Source organism: Ictalurus furcatus, chromosome 22 (assembly GCF_023375685.1).
Source record: "Ictalurus furcatus strain D&B chromosome 22, Billie_1.0, whole genome shotgun sequence".
NCBI classification, from domain to species: domain Eukaryota; kingdom Metazoa; phylum Chordata; class Actinopteri; order Siluriformes; family Ictaluridae; genus Ictalurus; species Ictalurus furcatus.
In genome coordinates, this window is record NC_071276.1 from 623166 (window position 1) to 649509 (window position 26344).

Sequence of the window (26344 nt, forward strand, 5' to 3'; positions counted from 1 at the left end):
ATTTACACAAATGTGAGGGGTGTACTCACTTTTGTGAGATTCTGTTCCTCTACACCACACACACCTACAGCTCTACACCACACACACACACACCTCTACACCACACTAGGGATGTCACGAGAATCGATACTTCGGTACCAAGTCAGTACCAACACTGTTAAAACGTGACGTTGGTCAGTACCAACACTGTTAAAATGTGACGGTACTTGTTTTTCTGCAGTAGCATTAGTAATGATTCCGATGAAATTACTGAGAGTACCAGGGTTGTGATTCTTCCGGACCTGAAGGGGGCAGCAAATATGCGCAAGTGTTATACTCTGTCCACAAGTGGTGAAGAAGAGGAACGCCTACAAGCACACGGGAAACACTACAGAAGATTAGCTTAGCTTAACAAGTTTAGCTCCACCCCGACTCGTTGAGAGGAAAAGAGAGGAAAGCTAGTACCGGTTTCTGGTGTGTAACCGATGCTATCGTTCATTTCAAACAAAGCGAGGAATCACCTGGAATTTGGCGAAGCACCTGAAAGATCGTCCTGTATTATGTTTGTTTGAAGCAGCTGTATTGTGGCCGTGAAACCAGCTAACGTTATGCTCCATGTAATGTTAGCGAGAGACAGTTATTTGTTGTTTGTTAATGACGCTAACACACTGCAGTGTTATAAACCACCTCCTAATGTTCCAACATGCATCTCCATTCAGCCCGTGTCCTGTCAGGTACACGTAGTAATGTCACTCATAATTATTCACATGTTCATGCTTTTAATAAATCTTTATATCCTAACACCAGATCAGTGAATTTAAACTAATGCTGCATTCAGGGTATAAGGGGTGTGTGTGTGTGCATGCGTTTAGGAGTGCACCTCCACTCATTGTCAGACAGTATTGATAACTAAAATTACCCCCCCCCGCCACTATCAGCCAGAGGAGGATGTCCTCCAGGAGAGTTTTTCATTTTATTTTTTCAATTTTATTTTTATATCACACCGTGGTATTGACTTTGGTATGGAGTATCATGTACTTTTGGTGGTATCGGTACCGACTACAACATTTTGGTATCATGACACCTCTACACCACACACACACCCCTCAAAAGTCATGGAGAAGTGAGCAGTCCAGACATTCACATATAAACTGAAACCCAATCAATGTTTAAAAGGTGCAGGTATACAAACTCACAGAACATTTCATTAGGAACATCTCCACATTCATGCAATTATCCAATCAGCCAATCAGGTGTCAGGAGCACAATGTATAAAATCATAAGACACAGGTCAAGAGTATGTAATATACCGTAAACATATATGATGATTTTTAAGTCTTTCTTACCTCTCATATGGACCGTTACGATGGCTAAAGTCTCATCATTCACTTTATCCCGTACTGTGTAGTTCCCACTGTCAGAGACGTCTCCATCTTTAATCTGAAGAGTGTTGAGGAGAGACGCTCTCTCTTTATAATCTGGACTGCACTGGATCTTCTCCTTGTCCACGCTGCAGATCTGCAGGTTTGATGGTTGTACAGCATCACTGGCAGTAAAACTCACCTCCACCAGGTCAGTGAGGGGTAAGTGCACGTCTATGGGTTCACCTGGGGCAATCACACGGGTCATCTCTAGAGCTAAGGAGAGGAAATAAAATGAGAACGTGTGAGTACAGACGTACTGACGACTGCTGATGAGGGATGATGAGGGATGATGAGGTTACCACCCTGACATGCATGGGTCATTCTGTGGTGGTTTTCCAGCTAGCAGTCTGACAGCAGGGCAGACGGTCTGGGAGATGGGAGAGCTCTCCACCATTCTGATTTGGGTTTGAGATCAAAAGATGATGGATCAGAATTTCAGCTTTCATTTCCTGATATTTACACCTAAAATGTGTTACACAAGTTAGAACATGGGACCTTTTGTTCGAGACCACACATTTTTTTCAAGTGATCAAAAAATATTGGAACACGTGATTGACAGGTGTTTCTTGTTACCTAGGTGTGTCCTGTTAGATCAAATCTTTACACAATTAAAGAATCCATGTTTGAGCTCTGGGTTTGCCTGTAAAGGCATTTGTTATTAAAGGATAAACCAACGTGGAGATCAGAGAACTGTCTATGGGAGAAAAGCGAGCCATTCTGAAGCTGAGTAAGGAGGGGAAGTCTATCAGAGGCACTGCACAAGCATTGGATATAAACAATAAAACCCTTTGGAATGTCCTGAAAAAGAAAGACACCACTGGTGTATGGAGGAACAGACACAGAACGGGTCGACCAAGGAAAACAACAGCTGATTACAGAAACGTTGTGAGAGCTGTGAAGAAAAACCCAAAAACAACAGTCAGTGACCAACAACAGCCTCCACAGGACAGGGTGAAGGTCTCACAATCCACCATTTGAAGAAGACTTCGAGAGCAGAAATACAGAGGCCATACCACACGATACAAACCAGCAGTAATAGTCAGACAGAGATGAGTCACAAAAGTTCTGGAACCAAGATGAACCTCTACCAAAGTGATGGAAAGGCCAAAGTGTGGAGAAAGAAAGGATCTGCTCATGATCCAGAACGTACAAGCTCATCTGTGGAACATGGTGGAGGTGGTGTCATGGCTTGGGCTTGCATGGCTGCTTCTGGAACATTCTCACTAATCTTTATTGATGATGGAACTCATGATGGTAGAAGCAGAATGAATTCAGAAGTTTACAGGAACATTCTGCCAGTAGATTTACAGAGAAATACATCGGAATTAATCAGGAGGAACTTCATCATGCAGCAAGACGACGATACAAAACAAACACTTCCACCTCAACACAGGACAACAACTGAAAGAGGCTGCAGTAAAAACCAGGAGAGGTTTCACAGAAGAAGAAACCAGCAGTTTGGAGTCAGTGAGTCGCAGGATTGATGCAGTTACTGCGAGTAAGGGAAATGCAACCAAATATTGTGTTATTTACGATAAGACTCTGTTCCAATACTTTTGCTCACCCCAAAACTGGGTGGTCTGTCACCAAAGGTGCCATGTTCTGAGTCGTGTAACACATCTAGATGTAAATAAGAGGAAATGAAAGCTGAAATTCTGATCTATCTCCTCATATCCATCTTTTGATCTCAAACCCAAATGTCTTCGGTGTATAGTGAAGGATTGTTCCAATACTTTTGGTGGGAACTGCATCTCCATGTCTGTGGTCAACCAAGTGTATTAGCCTCTGTGTCCTTTAGAAAATACTCAGGACATGTACATGTCTGTATGAGTGTCAGAATTACCATCAGTGTATTAATAACATGAAGCTACACTCACTGTCCACTTTATTAGGAACACATGTACACATGCAGCAGAAGACCACATCAGGTTCCACCAAGAACAGGTATCTGAGGCTATCACGGGCACAGACTCACCCAAACTGGACAGTTGAAGACTGAATATGTAAAAATAAATAAATAAAAATCAATTTAAAAAATAAAATTACTTGGTTTTTCTCCAATCTTCAGCTGTTCTGACTGGGCGAGTCTGTGCCTAGGACAGTCTCAGATCCCTGTTTTTGGTTTTTCACACCATTGTGTAAACTCTAGTGAGTGTTTTTTGTGTGTGTGTGTGTGTGTGTGTGTGTGTGTGTGTGTGTGTGAAAATCCCAGCAGGAGATCAGCAGTTTCTGAAATCCTCAAACCAGCCCATCTGGTACCAACAACCACGCCAGGGTTAAAGTCACAGAGATCGGACTGTTGCTTCATTCTGATGTTTGATGTGAACATGAACTGAAGCTCTAGTCCTGGATCTGCAGGATTTTATGTGCTGCACTGCTGCCACATGATTGGCTGATTAGATAATTGCATGAATGAGTAGGTGTACAGGTGTTCCTAATAAAGTGCTCTATACTGTATAACATTATATAAGTGATATTTAAGTTTAGTGCTCATCACTTTCCCTGCAGTTCCTTATTGAATAGCATCGGTGCTGTTCAGTTCACTTCAATGGGATTTAGAGCCCACGTTCTGATGCGGTTTAACAAAAAGTTATAATAATAGCCATAATAATGTGTTTTATACAGCTCAGATCAGTACAACAAATCCTCACAGCTTTATTAACTGTACACAAATAGAAATATGGAATACAAGAACACTGCTGTTGTATAAATGCCAGAGTCACATCTCCCTGCAGGTCTCACCTGCTTTCCCACTGAAGATAAGCAGGGTTGAGTCTGCTCAGTACCTGGATGGGAGACCTCCTGGGGAAAACTATGGTTGCTGCTGGTTGCCACCAGGGGGCACTCACCCTGTGGTCTGTGTGGGTCTAATGCCCCAGTATAGTGAACGGGACGCTATACTGTAAAAACAGCAGTAAGAATCAGACAGAGATGAGCCACAAAAGTTCTGGAACCAAGATGAACCTCTACCAAAGTGATGGAAAGACCAAAGTGTGGAGAAAGAAAGGATCTGCTCATGGTCCAGAACATACAAGCTCATCTGTGAAACATGGTGGAGGTAGTGTCATGGCTTGGGCTTGCATGGCTGCTTCTGGAACATTCGCACTAATCTTTATTGATGATGAAGATAAGTAGGGTTGAGCCTGCTAAGTACCTGGATGGGAAAACTATGGTTGCTGCTGGTTGCCAGCAGGGGGCACTCACCCTGTGGTCTGTGTGGGTCTAATGCCCCAGTATAGTGACCGGGACGCTATACTGTAAAAACAGCAGTGTCTTTCAGATGAGACGAACCGAGGTCCTGACTCTGTGGTCATTACAAATCCCAGGACACTTATGGTAAAGAGTAGGGGTATAACCCCAGGGTCCTGCCCAAATTCCCCCAATGACCCTTCTCTATCATCCTCTAATAATCTCCATCTCTGAACGGACTTCAACACTCTCTCCTCTCCACTAATAGCTGGTGTGTGGTGGGAGTTCTGGAGCAATATGGCTGCTGTTGCTTCATCCAGGTGGAGGATACACACTAATGGTGGTTAAGGAGACCCCACCACCACCACCACCCCCCCATACAGTGTGAAGTGCCTTGAGTGTCTAGAAAAGTGCTATAACTAATATGTGGTCTCCAAGTTAGTTTACGACCAGGTACTCCATATTATTACTCTCCACAGTAGATCAATAATAAATGCAGAGTATAAATACTCACGGGACAACGTAAAGACGACTTCACAGACGGTCTCAGAGACACACTTGGCCATGTAGAGTCCTCGAAGGCTGTAATCAGCTTTCAGCATGGTCAGGGAGGAATTCCCCTTCAGGTACTGTTCATAAGAGACAATAAACCCGTCTTTAGACCTGCACGAGACGCTGCTACACCTGACCAGAACATCGTCCTGCTTCTGAAACCTGGTCCAGGTCAGTTCACCAGAGCACTGCACAGTACAGGGGAGAGACGCCGACTCATGCAGATTCCCAAACACCTTCTGTCTGTCTACGGACAGCACCACACAGGGGACTGGGGGAGGGGGAGAGAGAGGGAATGTATAAATCTCATCACTGCACATGCTGCCTCAGTACACACATACAAAATAAAAGTCCTTACCTAGCAGTAATATCACTCCTGCACAGAGATGCATGATGGCCGCTGTCGATCCTTCTGGAGGAAAAGGGGGAGGGGTTAAAAACAGGTTAATGGTTCAAATTAAAAGTGTGGAATGCAGAACTCTACAGTACAATCTCTTCATTAGTGTCTTCCAGTGTTTTGGCTAGAGGGTCAGTCATTCTGTAAAGTAGTAAGTAGCTGCATTTACATGGACAACAATAATCCACTCTTAACCCGATTAAGACCATACTATGATTAAGAAACTAGCATGTAAACAGCAATTTTTACTTACCTAAATCTAATTAAGGTCATACTCGGATTAAGCTCTAATCGAATTAAGACAGAGTACTCCTGTTTCAGTCGCATTATGGACGTGTATTACAGACATGTACACACCTTAATCACATTATGAACGTCGTGTGGGAGTTTTCACCGCATTGTGCGACAGGACACGATCACACACGGCAGTTTTACGTTTTGCGGCGAACAAGAGAGTTCGGCTGTGTCCCAAACCGCACACTTTCCTACTATAGGCCTGTAGTGGGGAAAAATACATGTATCTTGGCTGCTATATAGACGAGAAGTACGCGGTTTGAGACGCAGCCCACGGCTTCAAGCAGTTGTCTATTAGCACGTACAGCATGACAAATAATTAACTGCACTTCTCTCTCGCTTTTGATGACGGAGTTGATGGAAACTCTGGAGTGACGGCCGATGTGGTGAGTAAATAATCACTCCAACATTTCATCCCATGATCCGTCCGTGTAAATAATCTACTGCAGTGTTAATATCACCTGTGTAACATCTGGAGGAAGTAGATTCACTACTCACCGGATATAAAAACTCCAACAGATCTCCAGCAGTGAAGAGATGCAGAACACAAACACAAACCAGCTCCGCTAGCTCCAAACTTAGAGATGCTGAACACAAACACCGGCTCTAATCTCTAAAACTCTACAATAACTGTGATGTCGATAATAAAATACTTTTGATATGAGGAATAAAACACATCAACTTTCCAATCGCAGAGTTAAAATCACTAAAGATGAATTAAAAACCAGATTTAAACGTCGATGTCGAGGAGGAACAACAGCAGCAGCCTGTTAGCGCGAGACTCCAACATGTCCATGTCCGCGGCACTCCCCTTTACACCGTAAAATGGGCGTTCCTTGTGTCATGACGTCACGGATCTTCACTCCTAAAACTAATCCTGACATCTTTAATCAGCACAGCAAAGTGTGTTTAAGTGGAATATTCTACTGATTTAATAACTCTGGATATAAATGAGTTTTATTAAATAGCTGAGAATCTAATAGTGTTGTTATTTGGAATCTAGATTTATTTCTAGGTGATTTTAGTGAATCAGATTAAAATGGTGTTTATAGATCAGGACACAAAGCAAACAGGAGAGTTTTATGGTGGAATTACAGAAGAAAAAGACTGAATCATATGAATCCATATGAATCAGGACTAGAGAGAACTTCCTGGTCAGGGTTGTGGTGGATCCGGAGTCTATCCCACTAACACTGGCTCAGGCCATCTTCTCTCCATCACTCCTATATCTACTCGATCTACTAGTCTGCAGTGGTATGGACCAGTTTAATCAGCTGTACATGATGTTCCACTGACACCATATCCCCTGATATTTATTACACATGATATTCTAGAAGCACATCTGCATCACAACATTTAGTGTAGGAGCTCCACAAAACCCATCAGAGTACGCTAGTACAGGTCCTCTCTCAAAACTCCACCAAAAGAGCAGTGTTCTCTCCCCAGGAACCACAGAGGAACCTCAGAGGAGCACATGGACATGTGACTGTGGAATGATCTGTGCAGCTGTTTTCTGATCTCTCTAATCTGAACCGAATCAGTTCATCTGCTGGTTACGAAGATCATTTCATATAAATCCTACAAACATTCAACCACTCTCTCTGGAGATATCACACTAACCCTGGAGCAGAAATCCCAGGGAGGAGGACAGGGGGACATATTCAGACACTTTCAGTGTTGCTGGTTAGTGAAAGCAGGGTGTACGGAGATCTGCACATCTCCTGGAGAATGGCTGACAACTCCATTCATTGTGAGCTGCTGGTGTTCGTTGGTGTTTTCAGTCATTCGGCGCTGCTGGTGTTTGCAGATTCTCCATGGAGCTACTGCATTTCTTTCCACAGATAACCCATCAATAACCCTGCTACGATGAGCAGGATCATCAGCACCACCATCAGTGCAGTCCCCCATGCTGGCATAGATCTCTCCTTCTTACTGTCCAAACACAGCGTCTCCTCTGCAACACACACACAATTATACAGAGACAGCACAATACCTGCTGTGACTCATTTTCATTTTCACAAATCAGGAAGGAAGCGTGAATCCAGATCCTCCATCACCCTGACCAGGATAAAGCGCTTACTGAAAGCGAGTGTAGGATTTACACTTTCTTACCTCTCACACGGACCATCTCATTGTTCCAGATATCCTGTAAGTAGTACTGGAAGTACTATGTAGTTCCCACTGTCAGAGACGTCTCCATCGTTAATCTGAAGAGTGTTGAGGAGAGACGCTCTCTCTTTATAATCTGGACTGCACTGGATCTTCTCCTTGTCCACGGTGCAGGTCTGCAGGTTTGATGGTTGTACAGCATCACTGGCAGTAAAACTCACCTCCACCAGGTCAGTGAGGGGTAAGAACACGTCTATGGGTTCACCTGGGGCAATCACACGGGTCATCTCTAGAGCTAAGGAGAGGAGAGACAGGAAATTAGAAACATGAGCAGGAAGTGTGTAGTGTTGAGGTTAAAGCCCACAGTACACTGGCCAATTCCATAGCACAACACAAACATAAATCACCACCACAACACTTCAGAACATAGGTAAACAAACAATGGAAACGTTTCATCACAGTGACAGGACAAGGTGATGATCCTCTTTTTACTGCTACAGGGAAGAATATACAACTGACTGATGATGGGATTTCGTTTTATAGTTAATTATATGCACTACTATATCCATTTAGGTTCTGCATCCTGTACAGAGGAACTCACTGAGGAACTTCAGGAAGTAAGTCTTACGTGCAGCAAGAAGTCTCCACTAAATCTCTTCTACAGTTTAAAACTAAGGTAGAAAGCTAGGTGATCTCAGCAGATAATGAGATAAAAGCCAGACTGGAGAAGACCAAAGACCACACTCACACTCACACTCACACTCACACTCACACTCACACTCACACTCACACTCACACTCACACTCACACTCACACTCACACTCACACCTCCTGTCTCCGCGGTCTACAGACAGTTCCTTAGACTTCATGGTTTGGTTTGTGCTCTGATATGCAGTGTTAACTGTGGGACCTTATATAGACAGGTGTGTGCCTTTCCAAATCATGTCCAATCAACTGAATGTCCAACAGGTGGACTCCAATCACGTTGTAGAAACAGCTCAAGGATGATCAGTGGAAACAGGATGCACCGGAGCTCAATTTTGAGTGTCATGGCAAAGGCTGTGAATACTTATGTACATGTGCTTTTTTCTGTTTTTTATTTTAAATAAATTTGCAAAGATTTCAAACAAACTTCTTTCACGTTGTCATTATGGGGTATTGTTTGTAGAATTTTGAGGAAAATAATGAATTGAATCCATTTTGGAATAAGGCTGTAACATAACAAAATGTGGGAAAGTGAAGCGCTGTGAATACTTTCCGGATACACTGTGACACGGTAAATAAAACGAACGGAAAATGTGTTGTTCTGCTGTAAACTGATCTTCAGCAGGGGTTCTCTCTGAAACAAACCAACCTCAGTGAAAGAAGTGACGTCATCAACCAAGGAAGCTAACGCTAGCTCAATATCATAATCATTTACTTAATACGTAACCACAGCCTCAAAACAAATATAACGTATAACCGTAAATATTATATGACTGTAGCCTATTACGACCTCAGATACGTTTTACACTGAAATCACTCAGGAGTTTCAAAAGCAAAAATAATTTTATTTAACAAATAAAAAGAAGCCCAAATAAGGCTGCACAATGAATCGAATATTGATCTCTATTTGACGGCCCACGATTGCATGAACATGATCGACTGTGATATTGACGTTTAAAGTTCGTCCTCCGCTCATAGAAAACTCCGCTGCAGATCAAATCAAGCGCTTCCTAAACTTACAGACAGTCCCCATAGAGTAGTGCACGGATGACGTCATTTTGTACACCAAAACCCGGAAACCAGTTAGCATTTTAGCGCTTCAGAGCGAGCTGCGAGCTCCAACGCTTGCGTGAGGGGAAATCATGACACTAACATGCTGCTAAATGGGACTACAGACATTGTCGGGACATTAAACATCATCACGCCGTACACATAAACTGGTTCAGGTGTGCGGTGCACAATTCCCAAAAATAAACCTGGATGAAGATTCATCCACAGAGTAAATCTGTATTATGGAGAATGTTTTAAATAAAGTTTGGAGAAGTTTGTGGGAAGCTCGGTGACGGTGACGAAGTGGAGCGACCGTGGTGTAGTTCGTTTATAGCGTACGGTTAGATGTTTATTTCTGGAGATTGTATTTAGTTTTCAAACTTCATAAAAGTTGTGTTGATTTGTGAAAATGATCTTGATGGACAGAACGTGTTAGTGTTGTAAACTTTTGTTGATCACAGAGATTATTTTCTGCAATAATCCAAAAGTCTATGTGAAAATCCTATTGGGTTTTTGTCGAGGGAACCGGTGTGATGGTCACTTCTGGGTTTCGGTACAAAATGACGTCGTCCCTGCACCTCGCTATTGGGTGATTTGTCTGCGTCTCTCCTCCTGTAAACTCTGTTATTGACTTTTCTGCATTCGCCTGAATTGTTTTATTTGGTTATATATTGTTATATTTGATGAATATTTTCATTTAGTTTATAGTATTTTTACTTATCCTATATTTTGGGAACAATTTTATTTATATTTTGCTTCTACGAGTTGATCCACTTTAAGGATCAGTCTAATTTGATGTAAAGATTTGTACATTGTCAGGAATGTAGCACGACATGGAGGTGAAAGCAGCGGTCTGTTTATTTAAATGTGAAAGTGCAATAAAAATATGTTGTCCCTAAAATCAATCAATAATCATGATAAATAATCAAGATCTCAATATCGATCAAAATAATTGTGATGATCATTTTGGCCGTAATCGTGCAGTCCTAAACCCAAATAAAAACATATTTTTCACTTAGGGGTGTACTCACTTCTGTTGGCAGCGGTTTAGACATTAATGGCTGTGTGTTGAGTTATTTTGAGGGGACAGCAAATTTACACTGTTACACAAGCTGTACACTCACTACTTTACATTGTAGCACAGTGTCATTTCTTCAGTGTTGTCACATGAAAAGATATCATCAAATATTTACAAACATGTGAGGGGTGTACTCACTCACAGATACTGTGTGTATATATATTATAAATTATTTAATTAATAGGACATCTATTTTTTGAAGAAAACCATTCAGTCCAGTACGGGTCACTTTGACCCCCTTTATGCATTTGTGAAGGTTTTTCTGGTTCCTGACACCAAGATGAACACTTTACAGTTGTTTTTTGACTGTAAGTCATTCCCTTCAAATGCTATTGAGCATTAAATAATGGTATATTTTGTTTATGGCATGTTTTGTGGCTGGCATCTCAGTACAAATATAAGAATACATAAGGACGTATTTCGGTGGCTGGCTGCAGTAGAATTGTTTAGCCCCGCCCATTCCTATATTAGTGAATGGGACACGGGACAAATTAGCGTTTTAAGTTTCAGCTCCACAGATTATTTTCAGGAACAGTGTTCCATCAAGTTCAGTTGACCCTGATATCACCCCAATATTTCCCCTTATGATAAATACTTTTTATAGGAGTTATTTGGTGACTGATTAAAGAGCGTGGATAATGGAGCAGTAAAGGATAACGCAGACTGAATAAACCAAACATTCATTACGCTTCAACATATTTAAATATTTATTATCAGAACACAATATACATCATGAATAACATAAACACCGGCCACTGAACCGAGTAAAAGCCACTGCTTAAGATAAAGTTTAGAAGGAGGATCGACTCTCAGATGCGATATAAACTATTTCCAGCGTTCACCGCGCCGTGAGCTCGTAGCTTCCGGTTACCCGACGGAATAAACCAATGTATAAATTTACACAAAAATGTAATCGAGAATATTAAACAAATAGGAAAATATAATATTTATAAATACAAATGTCCATAATAAACTGTACACAGCCTCTAACAGAGGGAGAACAATGTGTATAACGCTTTTAAAAATGGACATTAACTCAAAGCAGCAAAATATAAACACAAGTGCGGAGTTATCGAGTCTTATCCGTCCATGTAGATAAATAAACACACACCAGGAGAAACTACTGCAGTGTTAATATCACCTGTGTACCATATGGAGGAATTATGTTCACTACTCACCGGAAATAACAACAGAATACCGGAAGTAGAACTGGAGTCTGCTGGGTAACGGAGCTCCTCACTAACTGACTGAAATAAGAGTGAAGTCGGTAATAAATCCGCTTGACGTCAGGAGTAAAACAGGTGAAGTTTATAATCGCACAGTAAAAAATAAAAAACTGGACTAACTCCGCAGAGTTCGGGGCAGAATGGGATTGAAGTGATGGCGCATGCGGCGCGTGCGGGTCAGAGTGAGCTTGACGTGATGGCGCATGCGCGTTGCGATTCAGGAAGTGAGAGTGGTTTTTAAATTTATTTATTATGAATGAAATAACAGTAGTGGAATACAAAGTAACAGAAAAACACCTGAATCTATAAAACAGTCAAATTCCTGCATCTCATATCAAAAATCGATCCTACATCTAATACATCAGAATCTTTTGAACAGAAGAGAAGTCTGAACAGCTTTAAGATTGTTCTGTACTGACATTAGAGAATCGTAAATAATCTTTAATCAGTGGAAAATACTCTACCATTTGGTACAGTTAACATATACTTTACTTTATGTATATGATATTTCCCAAATAAAATAAAATTTAAATTATATTGTTCATTTCCAATAAAGCAGTATCACACTCCATAAACAAAACCATTACATCAGTTATAGTGACAAACTTATTAAACCACTCAGATAATAACAACTGAAAAAACATATGATTTTCTGATTCCCCTTTACAAAAACAGCATAATGGCCAAAACCCGTCTTTTAAACTTACTAATGAAGTCATTACATGGATAATATCTATTTATTATTTTAAAATGGGTTTCTTTGACTTTATTAGGAATTACATATGTATTTATATCTGATCACAGTTTCTGAAAAGAACTGGGAGTTTAGTGCACTTCAAATCACAGCTGAGTAAAACATGAAGACCTCCACATTTTAAAAGACTAGATTGTGGATAAAGAACCATGGGAGATTATTCTCATAAAGACAGTGCTTGATCCAGTTCATTTTAAAAGTATTCTTAATAGTGACTAGAGAGAACTTCCTGGTCAGGGTTGTGGTGGATCCGGAGTCTATCCCACTAACACTGGCTCAGGCCATCTTCTCTCCATCACTCCTATATCTACTCGATCTACTAGTCTGCAGTGGTATGGACCAGTTTAATCAGCTGTACATGATGTTCCACTGTCACCATATCCCCTGATATTTATTACACATGATATTCTAGAAGCACATCTGCATCACAACATTTAGTGTAGGAGCTCCACAAAACCCATCAGAGTACGCTAGTACAGGTCCTCTCTCAAAACTCCACCAAAAGAGCAGTGTTCTCTCCCCAGGAACCACAGAGGAACCTCAGAGGAGCACATGGACATGTGACTGTGGAATGATCTGTGCAGCTGTTTTCTGATCTCTCTAATCTGAACCGAATCAGTTCATCTGCTGGTTACGAAGATCATTTCATATAAATCCTACAAATTATGGAAGTATAACAGTGCCAAATGCCCTCACGGCAAAATGGCATGTTGAATTACATAAACTGAATAAAAACATATCGTAATAACAATACTTGAATTAGTTTCCTCTGCAGCTCGTTGGCTTTGTCTATTTTGATTGAAAATAAAATTCCAGCGTTCGTAATTCAATACACACACACACACACATTCCCCTTCCTAAAATACAGTTCCAAAATATTCAGCTGTTAAAATCCCATCTTCATTATTCATCAGGTAATATTTCAACGTTATTTCTCAACCTCACAAGTTCAGGCTGCAGGTGTACAGTGGAAATAGAGAACATTTTGAGATCGTTAATGTGAAATAAAGTGGATAAAGTGACCTCACGTCAAACACGTCAAACCCTGAGGTACAGCAGCAGAAGACCTCGTTGGTGTGAACCAATCAGGATTGTTCCTCTGAACTCTCTGATCAACAAGGCGTCTCATCCCTCAGAACTGTCCCTCACTGTGTGTAAACACTACAGAGTGATGTTTCTGAAATCCTCAAACCTGGTACCTACAACCACGCCAGGGTTAAAGTCACACAGATCACACTGTTTCTTCATTCTGAGGTTTGATGTGAACATGAACTGAAGCTCTTGACCTGGATCTGCAGGATTTTATACACTGTGCTGATTAAATCACTGCAGAAATGTGCAGGTGTTCAGGGGTTTGTAATACAAACACCGTGAGTGTTTAACAGAATATAATATAATATAATAACACAATAAATGAATACGGCTTTCAGCACAATATGGCCGTCATCTGGCTGTAACTAAATCAACTGCTGTTTCATAACTTAAATAAGAATATAGAAATATTTGTTCTAGTGTTATAAGAAATGATTTCATCTTTACATCAGAATAGAACTGATTTTAACCCACAAACACATGATGAGGTCGAATCCCTGATTTCTGTTTTAGAACCAGGAAGTAAGTGAAGATCAGGTGACCAGCGCAGCAGGCTCACCGAGTTAGAACACCACCACCGTGTCGCGAGGGCTACTGGAGGTAGATTACTGTTCCAACAGAAAAATGTTCATTCCCATGAGTATTTAAAGTGAGGGCCAGATACAGAAGAGATGGATTACTGCAGTTTGTAGCCAGCGTTACACACAGGAGCGATATGTGAACGAGAATTACATATACAGTGAGATTGATGGTATATACAGATTTAGTATTTAATATAAATATGAACAATAACAAGGGTAAAAACGATTGAACCTGACTGCCTCCAGGTTGACGATTCGTCAGCACCGAGCTGATTAATGACTATCGCCATAAAAGAGCCATCTGTATAGTCAGTGATAAAGATGTAACAGGTGAACATGTCTGCATGTCCATTCATCCAAACAAATACTTCATTTAATATACTCGTATAAGTCATGTAAGGAATGCTGGCGGTGCCGTGATCAGCCATGTTGATGTGACATCACGGGTTGAGAAGACACCATCCCGAATAAACCTGCGCTGCGTCCATGACAACTCGACTCTACAGGACAATGTACATGTGCAATAAAGTGCAGAGCAGGTCCGAATGAAACATTCCTCTTTCTCTTATTCATTCACACTGCAGTAATTATTGTGTGTTAAGAGTGTAAAGTGTCGTTTCTTCAGCACTGAAAATGACCACAGGATGGACTTCATTCAGCCGTGTGTTGTTTGTAAACAGGGAATGTAGCATGGAGGAATTTAGGAGTTTAAGTGACACACTCCTTACACGCCCGGAAGCAACGTTTCTGATCTCAGTGACGTTATTTTAGAATAAACTGTTTTATGCTCTGGTACACAAACTGCCTTGTTAAGCTAATACAATACTACAGTGGATATAAAAAAAGTCTACACACCCCTGTTTAAAGTGGATTGTGGTGCAGAACATTGAGGTGTCTGCTAGTAAACTGTAGATGAAAAGGAATTTCACCTTTCAGCATGATAATGACCCAAAGCACACGTCCAAATCAACAAAGGCACACGTAACCAAAAGAAGTTCAGTGTTTTTGAATGAGCTAGCTCGAGCCCAGACCTGAATCCAGCTAAAAATCTGTGGGGTGACCTGAAGAGGATTAGTTCCGGGGTGTGCACACTTATGCAACCTGGTTATTGTACGTTTTTCACTTAATTTTTAAACGCTGTAATTTCACCTTGAGGGGAAAAGTTCTGACGATTTATCTTAGTGTCATTCTTTCACGTCACAAAAACCTGCAGTTTCAACAGGGGTGTGTAGACTTTTTATATCCAATGTAGCTAGCTGGAATTAGCTTAGCTGATGACACCTGAGCAAAACTACTGAAATTAAGTGCATTCAGCATAATAAAAGTTCTTATTAGATAAATACATACACTTCTTCATGAAGAATTAGGTGACTAAAATAATAAAATAAAATAAAAAATACATATATAAATGAATTAGTTTTTATTCTAAAGTAAAATTCACAGTAAGCCTTCTGACTGAATTATAACTAAAAGAGCTATTTTTCCTCCAGAAGAAAAGATACTACAGAATGTAAAATCTCACTCTGCTCCAGCTGTGTGCTGCTGCCTGAAGTTGTTTAACTCCGCCCTCTTCTGTCTACACCACTGTTCGATCTCAGTCAGATTGATCTGGGTCTCTGAGATGATGTCGGAGCTTGTACCCTGCAGGTGTCCTGCTCCATCACCACTGAGCTGCTGTAAGCTGCTCTTCACCTCCTCCATCTTCCTCATCATCTGCTCAATACACACCACCTACACACACACACACACACACACACACACACACACACACACACACGTCATTATATAGTAACCACACACACACTCACTACACACACTCAACACACACATCACATACACATCATTACACACTAACCACATTACACAATGAAATCAGTCATTACACACCAACCGCACACACACATCATTATACAGTAACCACACACACAGACACACACACACATCGTTATGCACTAACCACACTATCATTATACACCAAGCACACACTCAGTACATCCTCTCACTCTCTCTCTCTCTCTCTCACACACACACACACCCCTTTAACAACAGTAACTGAATAAAAGCACAGACCCACCGATGAAGTGTCTCAGTTATATAAGCAGACACAGATAACGAGGTCTGTTCTGTTTAACTGTTCAAAGTTTTTTGCTGACTGTTTCCTATTGGCTATGATGTTAACTTGAGAGGAAAGTTCAATAATGAAATTAGGACAAAATATTGTTTCTGAAAAAACAGCAACAAATTTCTTTCAAATCTATCAGGAGAACGTCATGTAATGGGTTTCAGGAGATGGATGCAAATGCAGTTAAAGCTTTTATTTAAGAGAGGGACAGATAAAATCCAAAAACGTCAGGCAAAACCCGTGGTCACAAACAATCAAGGAGTCAGGCGATCGGCAAACGGGCATTAACTGGTCTAGGACAAGAATCGAGACAAGAGAACAGGATCAAAACCATGAAACAAAAAACTGAGGATCAAAGGCTTAGTACGGGCCTGGCAAGAAGACACAGAAACAGTGTGAACAAAGAACAAAGACACACGAAAAAGGTGTAAAGGTGTGAGCAGAGCTTGGTTGGCTCTGCCATCATCCTCAGACAGGAACATGGCATGGGAGGCCGTGTCGTCTGCCTCAGGCGTGAACAGTATTTGGTAGGCCGTGTCCTCTGCCTCTATCAGGAACATGGCTGGATAGACCACTTCATTGGTCTCACACTGGAGCTCAGGAAATGAGGTCACTACGTTGACCTCCGGCTGGAGCTCGACGGGTAAGACTACCTCGTTGGTTTCAGGCTCATTGCTATAAAATAAGATTTTGTTGGCCGCAGAGAATGGTTTAAACTTGCTCAATCTGGCAACAAGGCCTGAACTGTCCCTGACTTCTCTATTAGAGCTTATTGTAGTTCCCAATGTTGACCACTAGGTGCAAGAATAACTGTATGGCACTAAATGGGACCGTGAGCACACCTCATCTAGAAAAGTGCACAAATCAACAGTGTGTCTGTGTGTGTGTGTGTGTGTGTGTGTGTGCGCGTGTGTTCGTAAACTATAAACATACCCCTCCTCTCTCAGTCATCAGAAGTCCTTCACCTTCTTCACCACTGCACTCCATCAGCTCTGCTCTCTTCGCCTTGCAGAACAATTTGATCTGTTCTGAATATTTAGGGTTCTCTCTGTACCGTTGTTCCAGTTCCTTCATCGCCTCCTCTGCCTTCTGCAAAGCCTCTGTGGCACCGACACGCCTTTTATTGCCCTGCTCTTTCCCAGGTCGGGCCTGCTGTATAAGCTTGTTCACATGCTCCAGCTGCTTGCTCACCTATTAAACATACATTAAACACACACACACACACACACACACACACACACACACACACACACCTTCTCATCTTACAGGATCTCTGGGATTTTTATCCAAACCCTCCATGTTATAAACTGAACAGTAGTAATTAAATAACTCCAAGTTACGTATACAGTGGTGTAATGTTTTGGAATGGCCAAGTCAGAGTCCTGACCTGAAACAAGCAGTTCATGTGAGGAAACCCACCAACATCCCAGAGTTGAAGCTGTTCTGTACTGAGGAATGGGATAAAAACCTCAGAGTCGATGTGCAGGACTGATCAACAGTTATCCCAAACGTTTATCTGCAGTTATTACTGCACAAGGGTCTCACACCACATACTCACAGCAAAGGTGCACATACTTTTACCCCTCACAGATATGTACTATTGGATCATTTTCCTCAATAAATAAATTACCAAGTGTAATATTATTGTCTCATTTGTTTAATTGTGTTCTCTTTATCTACTTTTAGGACTTGTGTGAAAATCTGATGATGTTTTAGATCATATTTATGCAGAAATGTAGAAAATTCTAAAGGGTTCACAAACTTTCAAGCACCACTGTATATATACACTGTCTGAATTGACATGTTGATAAAGATTGCATTATATGTTGGTACTATAAAAGAGCTTTTGTGTTTTTTCCTCATTATAAAGACACTTTAGTAAGCGCTCACTCTTGTCTATTGTCTCACACTGAAGATAAAAGTAAGAAATCCATCCATCCATTATCTACAGCGATTATCCTACAGGGTCACAGCGGAACCTGGAGCCTGGGGCCCAAGGCAGGGGAAACCCTGGACAGGGTGTCATCCATCGCAGGGCACAATCACATACACACACACTACGGACACTTTCAGACACGCCAATCAGCCTACCATGCATGTCTTTGGACTGGGGAAGGAAACCGGAGTACCCGGAGGAAACCCCCGCAGCACCGGGAGAACATGCAAACTCCACACACACAGGGTTTCAGGGGGAATCGAACCCCTGACCCTGGAGGTGTGAGGCGACCGTGCTAACCACTAATCCACCGCACACACAAAAGTTTAAAATGCAGAACAATAAAATATAGATGACGTTTAAGAAGACGTGTCAGACGTCCTGAACTAGTGGTGCAGTGGGAAAATTAAATAAATAAATACAAAACAAAACACTTTATTTTATATACACACACACACCAACACACACACACTCAGCTGCTTGATGCAGTCACACTTACCTTGATGAACTCCTGATGGACTGCATTCTTCTGGTATTTTATACATAGAAAGAGAAGGATCACCAGCAGAATCACCACCACCGGCACTATGAGTCCAATTATCCACCGAGGAAACTTCTCATCTACACACACACACACACACACACACACACACACACACACACACACACACACACGTTACATCTATCCGTGACATTTCCCCTGCAGACCGCCAGGTTGCACCCTCCCTGAGACACACTGAGACACACTGAGACGTACCTGTCACAGAGACAGAGTACACACGGATGTCTTCCATATTCTCCGTGTCCCGGATGGTGTAACGTCCACGATCACTGTGCGTCACGTCTCTCAGTGTGAGCTCTGGGTATCTGAGTGATGTTCTGTTGTGTATTCAGCTTTACACTGTAGTGAGCGTTGAGTCACAGTGCAGATCTGTTCACCATCAGCTGAATCACTGCTTGTATAAATCACCTCCACTGGCTCTGGTACGGACAGATCCAGGATCAGATCTTCACCAGGGTTCTTCTGAACTGCTGAGAACACGGCTGAGGAGAAAACACATTCAGCTGTATTTAGATTGAAAAAGAAATCATTCAAGCTGCTTTCAGAGTCCAGAAATTGCGTGGGGAAAGTTCACACTTCTGAGGTTGCCAGATTTTTCTTTAGTAGAAGTTTCAGAGACAGGGTTTTATAATAGTGTGAAGACCATCACCTTTAAATACAACCATCTTCATACCTGAAAAAAATCAGGGATAGAAAATGTGGACTGAAGAAGGAAATTATATTTTTCTTTGCTGTAAAATGTAAATTGCCGTATGTCCAAGAAGCATCTCCTCCGATGTCCACTGTGTGAAAAACCCTTTTGTGCAAAGTGAAAATATGATAAGTTCATTAATACTGATGTGTGTGATTTCAGTACTAAACCCTGACTGTGTGATTAACTCCACTCTGAAAATGATCCTAATCATTCAGACTGAATGTTTTATCCGCAGTAGAAGAGATAAAGACACTCACTCTCAATGCTGAGGCGCACAGTAGAGATTTCTGAGACGCCACACTCACACGAGTACGTGTTCCTCATTCTGTAATCAGCTGCAGTGATGATGAGAGAGAGATCTCCATCCTGGTACTGATCATGAGACATATTATATCCCTTCACCAGTGAGCTGCACGACGTCTCGTCACACCGAGTGAAGACAACATCTCGATTATTAAATAAAGACCATTTGACTGAACCAGAACATTTATATTCACATGAGAGAGTCACAGGCTGATGAAGCTTCACTGTTTTAGAACAGACAGCAGCTAATACCGGAGCTGAAACAGAGAAGAAACTGAGAGTGAGAGTGTGCAGTGAGAGTGTGCATTTGCAGTTATAGTGAGTGTACAGTGAAAGTGAGAGTGTGCAATGAGTGTACAGTGAGACTGAGAGTGTGCAGTGAGTGTACAGTGAGAGTGTGCACTGAGAGTGTGCAGTGAGTGAACAGTGAGAGTGTACAGTGAGAGTGAGAGTGTACAGTGAGAGTGAACAGTGAGAGTGAACAGTGAGAGTGAGAGTGTACAGTGAGAGTGAACAGTGAGAGTGAACAGTGAGAGTGAGAGTATACAGTGAGAGTGAGAGTGTACAGTGAGAGTGTACAGCGTGAGTGTACAGTGAGAGTGTACAGTGAGAGTGAGAGTGTACAGTGAGAGTGTACAGTGGGAGTGAGAGTGTGAGTGTGCAATGAGTGTACCGTGAGAGTGAGAGTGTAGAGTTAGAGTGAGAGTGAGAGTGTAGAGTGAGAGTGAGAGTGTAGAGTGAGAGTGTAGAATGAGAGTGTAGAGTGTACAGTGAGAGTGTGCAGTGAGAGTGAGAGTGTAGAGTGAGAGTGTAGAGTTAGAGTGAGAGTGTACAGTGAGAGTGAGAGTGAGAGTGTAGAGTGAGAATGTAGAGTGAGAGTGAGAGTGTACAGTGAGAGTGTAGAGTGAGAGTGTACAGTGAGAGTGAGAGTGTAGAGTGAGAGTGTACAGTGAGAGTGTACAGTGAGAGTGAGAGTGTAGAGTGAGAGTGAGAGTGTAGAGTGAGAGTGTACAGTGAGAGTGAGAGTGTACAGTGAGTGTGAGAGTGTACAGTGAGTGTGAGAGTGTACAGTGAGTGTGAGAGTGTGCAGTGAGAGTGTGCAGTGAGAGTGTGCAGTGAGAGTGTACAGTGAGAGTGAGAGTGTAGAGTGAGAGTGAGAGTGTAGAGTGAGAGTGTGCAGTGAGAGTGTACAGTGAGAGTGAGAGTGTATAGTGAGAGTGAGAGTGTAGAGTGAGAGTGTAGAGAGTGTGCAGTGAGAATGTAGAGTGAGAGTGTACAGTGAGAGTGAGAGTGTAGAGTGAGAGTGTAGAGAGTGTGCAGTGGTAGTAAATGTTGTGAGAGAGTGAACGACACTTACCAGTGGTGAATGTGAGGGTGAGTAAGAGCAGGACACAGTGGTGAACGCTGCAGGACTGCATGACTGAGGAGACACAACACCACCATCAGTACTGCACAGGTGGAGAATAAAGCAGGAGAGAGAAACACACTCACAGCTACATTTTATCATTAAACCTGCAGTTTACTGGAATTTATTTAATCGTAAAGTATTAATGAGGAATTCCACTGTGATCAATTATAGTAAAATAATCATTAATTGGGTGGTGTGATGAAGTGGAGTTACAGTTTCCACCCACAGCTGATTATTTCCCTGGTGATTATTAAAATAACAGAAGCAGGACTGTGTTTCGTCTCATTAAAACACTGCACCAGCTTCACAGTGTCTGTTAGTGCTGTGTCGGGGTGAGGGTTCACTTCGGCTGTGCTGTCCACCAAAACAGTCTGTGTTAAATGAACAAACAGAGTGATACTGAAGGGAGCGATTTGATCATTTGATTAGATAAAATATTGACTGACTCCTTCCAAAATTAACAAATAATACAGAAACTATAGAAAACAGTTCACTTTGTGCATTTTAATGTAATTTTAGGGAATGTCTGGCTTCCTGTGTAGTCTTAAAGCAATCACCTGTGAACAGCACATCCCCAAATGTTTTATTCCTCATCAATTTACCAACAAACACATTTCTTTATTTATTAAAGAGCTGCACATAATAGACTGAAAAAAGCTGATTGAATTTTTATCCATCAGACGTGTAGATCAGTTCCACACGACTGAATTCCTGCAGTGCGATTGTAGCTCACATCTTCTAACTGTGTCAATTATGGACCCAAGCACAGAAGAGACGTAGGCACCCGATTGTTCTTCTGCCTTTTCTTCTTCTTCTGGCTCGGATGTCTATAGCAGCCATACAAATATCCTGACCAAACTGGGGCCTAGTGCTGCCACCACTCTAGCGCCACCATTTTGTCAAATTTGGAAGTATGTTTTTGATAACTTGTTTTGCTTCAATAAAAATAAATAAATAAATAAATAAAAACTGTATTGTGTGTTTACTCAGGTTGCCTTCGTTTTATGTTGTATTTCATTTGAAGATCTAAAACTATTTAGTATGAGATATACACATAAAAAGAAGAAATCAAGAAATACTTTTCACAACACTGTAAGTGCCATTTTTGCTCCTCCTGAAAATACTGCCAGCTTTAATTTAATTCTATAGTTATACTTCAGTGCCAATATCCTCGTGAAATTTCATAATAATTGGTTTACATTAATAATACTGTCACGCTTTGTAGGCGGAGACGGAAGCAAGTGCAGGTAGGCAGATATAACAGTAATCCAAAGGGGTAAGGCGAAATCTGTGGTCGGGAAATCAGGCAAACAGACAAAACTAGGCAAGGCAGAAAATCGAGGTCAAGAGCAAAAACAATGGTCAAAAGTCACTTAGGCAAAACACGAGAATAAGGCTTGGAAAACGGCAGAGAACAAGTCAACTGAACGTTTACTTCACAAAGTCGGATTGTTTGACAAAGTCCTTAAATACTGCGTATGCTCCATGTGTGAGATTGGTTGCAGGTGTGTATAGTTAGTACTCAGGCGAAGGTGAGCGTGTGTTGGACACGTAGTCCTCAGTGGCCATGTTTGTAGTTAGTGGTGTCTCCTGGGAAATGGAGTTCCTGGTTGGCTGTGATACGACAAATACGTGCATCGATCACGCTCACTTTACATAATTCAATCCAGCAATTAGAAACGTGTTTCAATAAAGTTTTGTATAAGCACTGAAATAATGTTCTGATAAGAAACTAAATTCTTTCATGCAAAGTATATGCAATATGTTCTCTTAATTCTGAGTGACCACATATTCAGTGTACCTTTTATCCATTTATAGTTACATTTCATTTTGGTGAAGTTAGTTCCTGTTGTTACGTACGTTATAGCAGCTATAAACAGTCATTCCCTCACCAGCCCTCTCTTTATTCTCTCTCTTTATTCTGTGTCTTTATTCTCTCTCTTCAAGTAAATAATAAAAATGCAGCTTATCATGTTTTCAAGAAATGCGCTGTGAATGAGCGGTTACTATAGAAACGATCATATATTAGAACGAGTGCATTAAAAGAAACCTGCCGTTATAAATCATCATTATTCAGTATATTCAGTATCTCGGTGTAATGACTGAAAATAAGACAGGTCGGGGATTTCTCACATTTACATCAAGCAACAAAAATCAATAATAAGGGTGAAATTAGGTGAACTGTGTGCTTTATCGAGGTTTGATCAGCATCAAAACAATCAAAGTTACAGCGAGTTATTGGGGTTAGTCGTGCACTCTTTGGTCATCTTATTTTTGTGCTAGTAACAGAAAAAAGTAAAACACGAACGGTTTATAAATAATAAATAACTTCAAATCCAGACAGGAAAAGCAAAAAAAAACGTCACTTGGAGTTAGTTGTTTTGGAAATGATGGCACAATGCCAGCTTTCACTTTCACTTCCTCTTTTCTTCTCTTCTCTTTTCTCTCTCTTCTTCCTTCTCTCTCTCTTTTCTCTCTTCTCTCTCTCAGTTAAAGTCATGAACTCAGTACAGCCGAACTTTATTTTTTAGTTTTAGACCTTAAACCTCAGCTGAGCAGTTGATGAAAGTTTAAAACACCACAGAACAGACCTGATTCAGATCTATTCTCACTCCAGACATTTAAACCCATTACAGTAATCAATGTCCATCAGTCAAAGACGTGTTTACTAGCCTATGAAACAAACACTTCACACTTCATTCAGTACTCACCTGGACGATAAACTATAACCCCTTGCTCTGATGAACAGAAACAAAGCCGGAAGTGCAGAATAAAAGCATTAGGACACGATTCAGAACACAAACTGAACATCAGCTAAATAAAAGCTAAATGAATCCCAGACTCCGAGTATGAGGGGAATCTGTTTCAGTCTGGAGACAGGACAGTTCTACCTGAGAAACTCTGCTCACATTCTGAATGCATTGTTTAGGTATTGGACCACACCTTAGAGCTCGTGACAGGGGGCGGGGACACAGGAAGAAATTTGCAGAACCGGTTTCTTTAAAGTGTGATGAAATAGGAAAGTGTCTGGTATTTTAAATGGCAGTGAGGATAATAAATATAGTCTGATAGTGTGGGGAGCAGACTGGGGAAGTCTGGTAGAAATGATGGATACACAAGAGTCTCAGGAAAGACATCAACAACTGAGAGAAAGGAAAGGAAAGGGAAAGACTGAAAAGTGGGGGAATGTTGAAGAATAGAGTGAAGAGAAAGTCCAGTCAAAATAAGGGTTAAGAGTGAGAACGCAACAGAACCAACTTCGATCAAATGAAGACATGATTGTGTATTTAATTATTTTTTTTTATCATAGAATTTTTATTGGAAATTTGCATTTTACAGATTATAACACCCCACCAACAACCCCAACAAAACAATCACAGCCAAAACCAAAAGAAAGGGGGAAACAAAAAACAATAACAAACAAACAACCAGAAAAAAAACTAACAAAAACAACAACAAAAAAAAACAAAAACAAAAAAGTAAGGTTATTAGTATTTACCGTCTACCTCTCCTCAATCCACCTCCAGGGTGCGTACATCATTGAAGTAGGTAATAAACTGTTGCCATTTTCCCAAAAATAAGTCACCCCTGCCTCTGATGTTGTACTTCATTTTTTCAAGTTTTAAAAAGAAGATTAAATCTTTAATCCAGACTGATATAGAGGGGGGTTGTGGAGAGGTCCAAGACAACAATATTCTGCGCCGACCAAGTAACAATGCAAAGGCCACAACACTAGCTTGTTTATGGTTCAGAGGCTGATGCTGAGATGAAACACAAAAGCTGGAAATTAAAGGACAGACGTCCGATTTGATTTTAAGAACGTCGGACATAGTTTCGAAGAAAGAGGTCCAAAAATTCTGCAGTTTGGGACAGAGTGACTCAGGTTACAGGGCGAAAGTTTGCATTTTTCACACGTCAGAAACATTGGGATATATTTTAGACAGTTTACTTCTAGAGAGGTGAGCTCTGTGGACCACTTTAAATTGTATGAAACTAAGTCTAGCACAAGACGTGGCGGTACGTATATTATCTAACGCTCTGCCCCAGTAATCATCCTCAAGCTCCAGGCCCAATTCCTCTTCCCAAGCACTAATGGCTTTGATATTGTAAGAATCGTCCTGTGACCAGATCGTTGCATATATCCGTGAGATAATGCCGCCCTTATGAGGATTCAGCTTGAACACCTCTTCCCATGCAGACTTTGTAGGTAAGGAGGGAAAACCAGTGAATAGGGAGGAGACAAAATGCCTAATCATGCATTCGTCACCGCTAGACTAGATTACTGTAATGCCTTACTGTCTGGATGTTCCAGTGGGAATATAAATAAGCTCCAGTTAGTCCAGAATGCAGCTGCTAGAGTCCTAACTAGAACCAGAAGATACGACCACATCACCCCGATCTTATCCACACTGCATTGGCTCCCAGTAAAATCTTGCATTAACTATAAAATACTTTTATTAACCTATAAAGCACTAAATGGTCTCGCGCCACAATATCTAAGCGACCTTTTGGTTTTCTATGATCCGCCACGCCTACTTAGATCAAAAGATGCAGGCTATTTGACGGTACCTCGAATAGTGAAGGCTACAGCAGGGGGAAGAGCTTTCTCTTATAGAGCCCCACAGTTATGGAACAGTCTTCCTATTAGTGTTCGGGACTCAGACACAGTCTCAGTGTTTAAGTCTAGGCTTAAAACGTATTTGTTTACTCAAGCCTACCCTGACTAGATTCTGTTCTACTACTTCGCAGTCGTAATAATCTTTTTTCTCCCTCTCTCCTTTCGCCGAGCCCCACATGAATTTATGGAGATACTAGAGATCCAGATCCTTTTTGCCTCTGGATGGAGCTCAAATCTTCTCTAATTCCAGACTGCTGGGACTACGGCTGCT

At 41.3% G+C, this 26344-nt stretch overlaps 1 protein-coding gene across 7 annotated transcripts in view; it reads right to left on the minus strand.

Moving 5' to 3' along the window:
• Positions 1-1191: 1191 nt before the first annotated feature.
• Positions 1192-26344, minus strand: part of LOC128625509 (uncharacterized) — a 32910-nt gene continuing 7757 nt past the window's right edge. For 2 of the 7 annotated variants that reach the window (XM_053653885.1, XM_053653884.1), the window contains one exon: positions 1192-1616. In XM_053653885.1, coding sequence (XP_053509860.1) covers positions 1213-1616 — 404 coding nt within the window. In that variant the 3' untranslated portion in view covers positions 1192-1212. Of the gene's footprint in view, positions 1617-5106; positions 5416-5502; positions 5557-5911; positions 8240-14211; positions 14529-15952; positions 16162-17485; positions 17744-18987; positions 19110-19245; positions 19533-20001; positions 20305-21404; positions 21468-24166; positions 26196-26344 lie in introns of those variants that run through there. The other 5 variants (XM_053653883.1, XM_053653882.1, XM_053653889.1 and 2 more) reach the window with 5 other exon arrangements.